The sequence below is a fragment of the Megalops cyprinoides genome, chromosome 24, assembly GCF_013368585.1.
Source record: "Megalops cyprinoides isolate fMegCyp1 chromosome 24, fMegCyp1.pri, whole genome shotgun sequence".
Classification (NCBI taxonomy): Eukaryota; Metazoa; Chordata; class Actinopteri; order Elopiformes; family Megalopidae; genus Megalops; species Megalops cyprinoides.
The window spans coordinates 18,592,985-18,600,018 of NC_050606.1; the positions used below are offsets into that span (position 1 = coordinate 18,592,985).

Sequence of the window (7,034 nt, forward strand, 5' to 3'; positions counted from 1 at the left end):
GAAACCCTCGAAAGTGTTCAATTGGAAATATCAAGCACAAACTCCAGTTCAAAGGAGTTATTATATTTGTCATTGTTTACTCTCACATAGAATTTTAGGTCACACTTTATATTAGGTGTAACTTTGTAAGACTTACATACCATGCATAACACCCTCATTAGAATGGCATTACCACTTTAACATCTAACATACAGTGATATACCTTATGTATTTATGTGTGGGTTCATTTTAATGCAATATATGCTATATCACCTCAGGTATTTATGGATGCTCTATAAAATAGTAATACCAGGCTCATGTGTTATGAATGTTTTGTGAAGGTTTTATGGAGGTGTATGTAAGGTCAAGCATAAGGAGATTTTGTGGTCCCTCTAGATTTTAACTGGTTCCACATGCTGGCTGTGGGTCTGAGCAGCTCCATTCTGGGCTGCCTGACCACCCTGCTGGTGTACACCTACTGCCAACGCTACCAGCAGCAATCCCACGATGCAACGGTCATCCACCCCGTGTCTGCTGCCCCGCTCAACACCAGCATCACCAACCACATCAACAAGCTGGATAAGTACGACCCTGTGGAGGCTCTCAAGGTAAGGCCATAGAGAGGGAAAGGGGAAGGAATAAACATGGCCATTTGCAAGGGTTCAAGAATTCATTGTCCACTTTTTCCCCAATTAATTCCCAATTTCAATGGAAACAATGCACTGCAATGACACTGTAGGCACTTTACTGTATAAAAGCTGAGTGATTTACTGGTTAATCAATTGATTGATTGATTGATTCATTCATTACTTTATTTGGGATGGGGGGTGTCCTCCAGCGGATCTTGATGGATACACGTACCACCTGGAAACCAGTTGGCTGGGAATTTATGCTGTCAAGACGTTTCCCATAGCAATGTTGATCTGGTTATTGATCTGTGGTCCATTCTACTGCTGACTGGTAATGTCAGCAAGAAAAGCAGCTCTCTACACACCAGAGCAGGAACATATCTGTGTGAGCATGGCAGTGTCATCAGGGCTTCATTACCGAGCACACATATGCAGTATTTCATTTGCAGTCTAAACTTCGGGAATATACTCTACTTTTAGGTCCGAATCATAAAGTAAAGTAAAGGCATGTGTGGTTAACTCTGTTTTCCCAAACCAGGTCTGCCTTGTCAGTGCTTGTATCAAGTGCTTGATTCTGTGTAATCACTGTATAAATATTCTGTGTAATTGCTAAGAAATAAATGCAGTATAAACAGTGTCCTCTACAAATGGAAACACAAATTAAAGCTGAATGTCTACAGCAAAGTGCATCTGCCAGAAGAGTTTTGAGTTTGGCATTCCTTAAACATGAATTATTTAGGAACAGTACATTAGATGATCAAATGTTGAATAAAAGAACTGGTGCATTAATGTAGGCATCATGCATGGTGCCTGGATGTTGCACACACAGCCTAACCTCCAGTGAGAAATGGGTTTAAGTGAGACAGAACCATTAGAATAATTAAATACTATAGATTTTTGCAAACAACATTTAACATCTTTAATGTCTTTCAGTATAGTTATATAATAATTGAAAAAGGTTGAAACTTTCCTCATGTTCTATTCAATTATGGCCTATAACGTAAATCATGTAATGCTACTTTTGTTATATGGACATCTTTGTTTGACTGAATTAATATCGATCATTCTCGTGCAAGCAATTACAACTGAGAACACAAGTCATTTGTGTCATATGAGTGTCAGAATGCCTTACTTTAAACTGCCAAATGAAGCTCCTTTTGTTGTAAATTGCCATTTACACCAGCAGCACCAGAGATGTGAGACTCTTAGAAGTGTCACACTTTGTGGGTGGTTCCCTCCCGTTAGTTAGAAGGTGTAAAAACCACACCTACCATAACACATAACGCTAACCTCCTTGGAAGGTACCAACTTCCAGGGTACCCTCTCAGATATTTAGATATCTGTTATCTATTATCTATTGTCTATTGATGTGCTTTAGGGAAGCAAATAAAGTTAAAGGTGCCTGGGTCAAGAGGCACAACAGCAGAGCCCCACCTGGAATCAGAGCCATCAACCCTCTCATTATGAGTCTACACTGCCATAGTGTAAACACACACACACACACACACACACACACACCCCTAACCTTCTACAGAGTACAAGAGGTAAGAGATGCTCTTCGCAGAACATTAATTTCCCATAATGCCTCATAACTCACAGACTGGCTGTGCGTCTGTTTGACCTCCTGTGCTTACAATTTCAAGGCATCACCTGCATAAATAAAAGCTGTGAAGCCGCCCCTCGGATCATTCTCCTTCCATTCCTCTTCCTTTCTGCAGCCCGATGTGTCCGTTCTGTTGCCCCTGGACGACCACAGCATGCGCCCACCTTTGACCTCTAAAACTGGGACGTCCAGTGGCCGGGAGGTTTTCTACTACTAACTCTGACCAACACTCCGCCTTCTGACCCCTGTCTGACCTCTTCTGTATTCTGCCCCCCCTTCCCCGAGAGCTTCCCATTGGTGGCAGGTCTGCTCTTCTCTAAGCAGAAAGCACCATTCCTCCATCCCATATCATTGGCCCAGACCTTAACTTCCTAGAAGGCCACGCAGTTATTTATTTACTCATTTGATTTTGGTGTTCACCAGCATTCAAAATTCATTTTGATTGCCTAACTTGAGTCAGTTCTCCTCGGTGTAGTTGCAGGTCCTGTACATCTCAAGAAATCAGACAGAGCAGCCGCATCTCTCTCATTCTCATGGTCCTTTCCTTGTGTGATGAAAAAATTCCATCCTGATGTTCCACCTCCTGTTTTTTTTAAATTCCTTTTCTTTTTGTAATTGGCCAGTAAACAGCTGAAATGATGGACTTAGTCAATGATCCGAAAAAAAATTAAAACCAGAGACATTTAAGCAGATAATATACACTCAATCAGTTGAAAAAGAAAATGGGGTAGTCTATACACACAATGAATTTCATATTATGCGATCTCTATACGCTCCACCAACACAAGTTGACCCAGTCATTATGGCAGCAGTGAAGACCTCATTCTTCAGAAGCCAAGAGCACTGACACCGTACCCCTCTTTCTCTGTATGCTTTCAGATTTTCAATAAAAAGAACCTGATTTTGGAGGAGCGGAATAAGTACTTCAGCCCCCACCTGGCCACGAAGACTTATGCCAACTCATACTTCACGGATGTCAACACATTCGAGGACTAATTCTGTACCTCCAGCTGCCAGTTGGCGCCCCCTATGCCTCCGAAAAGTGAGACGGTGGCATAGCCCTTTCTGTTGAGTGAACGCATCTTTACGCTCTGCAGTTTGCATGGAAGTGCAACAAATGTTGGACACCCTCAATGTGGTCCTCAACACTTGCAAGCAGAGCGCCATGCACTGACGCCAAACAAAGGACACCAGCAGCTTTAAGGTACCTGGGCTCACAAATCAGAGAGCTTTGCTTCAGTGACTGGATTCTCAGAGCCTCAAACGCAATGTTGGGGGCATAGGGGGTGCAGGGGGTGGAGGGTGTGACCCAAGAAGAAATTTTCAATGTTACGAACCAGGAAAAAGACTGAGGAAACTCCGCCATTGTCCCTCTGAAAAACTGGAAGGGGCTAAAAAATGAACAGTCTTTTGGGATATGGAACTGGATGCCTTTGCATGACTTAACCAAACGCCTTGCCTGTTGTGTCCTTTTGCATGGTGACCACATTCCAAAAGGCCTTGGACCTGCTGGCCACAAACGCTGGAGATGGGTCTGTCTGGAAAAAAAAAACATGTCCAAATGATACAACATCCTTACTAGTCTTTGCAGACCGACTGAGGGTTAAGGTTAAGGGGTTGGGGTCAGAGTTTTATAGACGTATAGGGCTAGGATTGGGATTAATTTATGTCACATCTCCTCTATAGACCTGTAAGTCAAATATTTGTGCGCAGTGCCATACAATGAGCTTCTCTGTGACTGCTCGCATAACTATCACAATGTCCAACACACAAAAAATAAACAACTTGATGACATATTCAGTCCAGGCAGAATTATAGCTCTGATGTCTGGATAGGTCTCTGGCAACATGGGATCATGTTTTTTATGCCTTTGTTAGCGCCAATCAAAATATTATTGCAGAAGTGTGCAGTAAGTTTGCTGTTTGCCTTATATGTTTTTATTGTTAAGGTGATTGCAGTGAAGTGCAAAGCCCATATTCAATGTAACCCATAATGCACTTTCTACAGCCACAACATCATCACTTCAGCTGTCTCTGAATTTAATGACAAATGTTTGTGAAGGTGATGGAAATTGACGAAATTTCACGTTCTTAATTTTGTTCCAAAATAATGAGAACCAAGTGAAGTGTGAATAAATTCTCTGGGCCAAAATCCTTCACAGTGCTTCAACCCCAGAGTGCCTACCTGCATATTTTACCTTGGTTGTGTGTTAATGAACCAGTGACAGCATAACATTAAAAAATTCTATTTTTTGAAATTATATTTTTTGAAAAAAAAAAAAAAACTCGGTGTCAAACATTTAAACATGAAGTGACTGATATGGCTCTTTCTATTAAGATGCGCTATTTAACAAACACTTAAATAACTCTTTTTCTTAACACTTTTCCTGAACAAGTTGAAAGTAATATGACAGTACATTATAATCAATTAACATTTTATTTGTTAGGTGTAGCACTCACAAAACAGATTAATTGAAAGCATTTATGGATAACATTGATTATGTACGTATAAAACTTAATTGCTTTTAACATCTTTTGTAATATGTAGTTTTACTGTGTATTTAAACAGGAAGCTTTTTTTTCTTAGAAAATGGATATTAAGTTGTATGTATGAAATGTGATGTTGGTAACAGATCCTTTCTGCTGTTGAATAAATAATGCAGGATGGACAAAAAAAGCCATTTGTGGAGAGAATGTTTATAGTGTGATGGAGTGAAACTGCTACACAGCTTTGTTCAAATCCTTCAACTTGACGGGCCATCTGTCCAATGTTGTTTGTATGCAGCAACACCTGGCTCATATTTTAACAAAAATATCCTTCATTTGATCAGTAAAGTATGGTATCGTTGATTTTGTGGTCAGAAAAAAAATGTTTCATGTCATATATTAAAATATCATTATAAGTGAACAATTTTAAAATCACTGTTGCATATATGTGAGCAGTAGGTCATTAATCAGGTGTTCCTTGGGTGGTGATAGTAAGATTGGACCTTCTGTGCAGGTCCTTGCGAATACTGCTTCTACCAAGCTGTTGTAGTTGTGGTTTTTAAGCTGCTTAACAGGAGCCTGAAAGCAAAAGGTATCCCTTAACGAGTAACGAGCCTCTGAAATTAGGAAAGAAGTGATTGGAAATGCAACACCAGGTCTGCTGGGTGGCATTGATCGGGGCAGGGGTGGGGTGGAGGGGTATAATTAGTTTTGGAAATGAGTTGGAGTAGAGAAGAACTAATCACATACAGTAGCTGGGCTATGGAACTAACCTTTCAGTGGTTCTACAGCAGCATATTAACTGCGAGTAACAGTTAAGCACGTAGCTAACATCAGACCCCTTGTTCAATCTCTCACCTTTTGACTGAATTATCACATGGAATGTGTGTGGTAAAGCAACGTGTTTCAAAGAGGAACATGTCCCCAATCTTTAGCCTTAAACGGCTGACATCAACTTGTGTTTTTAAACCACTACAAGTGCTGAGAACCAGAGGGGCGTAACTGACATTTTCAGTTTTCTTTTTCCTTCTGTTTTTTACAGCCAAGCGAAAACAATATTTTGATTAGCTGTGTTTACTTAGTTTCAAACGCTACCTTAAAAGCATGTATGTTTTCTATTAGATTAGCTGTGCAATTTTCAAATGCATTAAAAAGCATCTGAGATTTGGCTGAAATGTCACTTGCATTGTTTTGGCACTAACAAGTTCCTGTCATTTCTGTGAAATCAAGAGATATATGTAACAGGATAAATTGTATTGTATATTTTAGTTCGTTGTGTACTTTAACAACTACAAAGAAGTAAGTTACTTCAAAAACACTGGAAAAGGGTAAGAAATTGAATAAGGTAAGAAAATCGATTAAGGTAAGTAATTTAGTTAATTGTGATTTCATTTTTGTTTTGCTGTTTGCCCTGTCAGAGCATTTCAATCCATATTACTAGCATTTTAATTATATACTTTACTTAAAATCTAAAATCTTATCTTTTTTGATACCTCTATATTCAGGTTTGAGTATCAAATTTATTAAACAGCAGGGTGCTTTCACAAACAGTCTGCTAACATCAAAGCAGAGTTTAATATTAAACTGCATATAGTGCAGTAAAATTATTGCCATTTCTTTATGCCTGTCTCCGCTGATGAGTGGTTATTGTGATATTCTGTCAGGCTATGACCAGATTCCTCATATTTATGGTCAATTACTGATGTTTCTGTAATCATATGTCGTATGCTTGACTGCAGTTTCATCATCAATTATTAACATCCAGCATAGTAGCCTGCATTAAGAGAATGCCAACTGTTATACAGTCGTTTTCAAACTTACCTTATGTAGATCAAAACACCTTACTCAAGTAAATAAAGGAAGAGTAGATACAACATTGCTGTATATTTATTTCATATATTCATGTATTAGGAAACTGTCCATCACCCCTCAGAACTATGGAGGCACAATCTGATTGCACTGTTTGCAATTTCAAAAAAAAAAGCAAGAGACATCAAAGACAAAGCTAACACACAGAGAGTCAAATACATTCTTGCACCTAACTTGATGTGTAGAAGCATAGATGTTTTAAAGACAATTGAAACAAAGGTGTAGGCATGCACATGAGGGTTCAATATTGAACTCTTGACTGGGGAAGTAGAATTTGGGAAGCTGAAGCAAACTCCATCTGTTATCTCTGACCTTGCCTGGGCACTATCATTCTACATCCCTCCTGAGAATCCTCTCTTGGATTGCTGATGGAAACAGGGCCAGCAGAATAGTGGTAGCCCTGGTAATATAGCAGAAACATGAAGCTGGTAGTTATATAGCTGAACCATGCATTATTGTGTTCACATT

At 39.5% G+C, this 7,034-nt stretch overlaps 1 protein-coding gene across 4 annotated transcripts in view; it reads left to right on the forward strand.

Moving 5' to 3' along the window:
• Positions 1-3,691, forward strand: part of LOC118771118 (semaphorin-5A-like) — a 67,496-nt gene extending 63,805 nt beyond the window's left edge. For 3 of the 4 annotated variants that reach the window (XM_036519000.1, XM_036519002.1, XM_036519001.1), the window contains 2 exons: positions 376-587; positions 3,091-3,691. In XM_036519000.1, coding sequence (XP_036374893.1) covers positions 376-587; positions 3,091-3,207 — 329 coding nt within the window. In that variant the 3' untranslated portion in view covers positions 3,208-3,691. Of the gene's footprint in view, positions 1-375; positions 588-2,326; positions 2,516-3,090 lie in introns of all 4 variants that reach the window. The other variant, XR_005004600.1, reaches the window with a different exon arrangement.
• Positions 3,692-7,034: the final 3,343 nt, after the last annotated feature.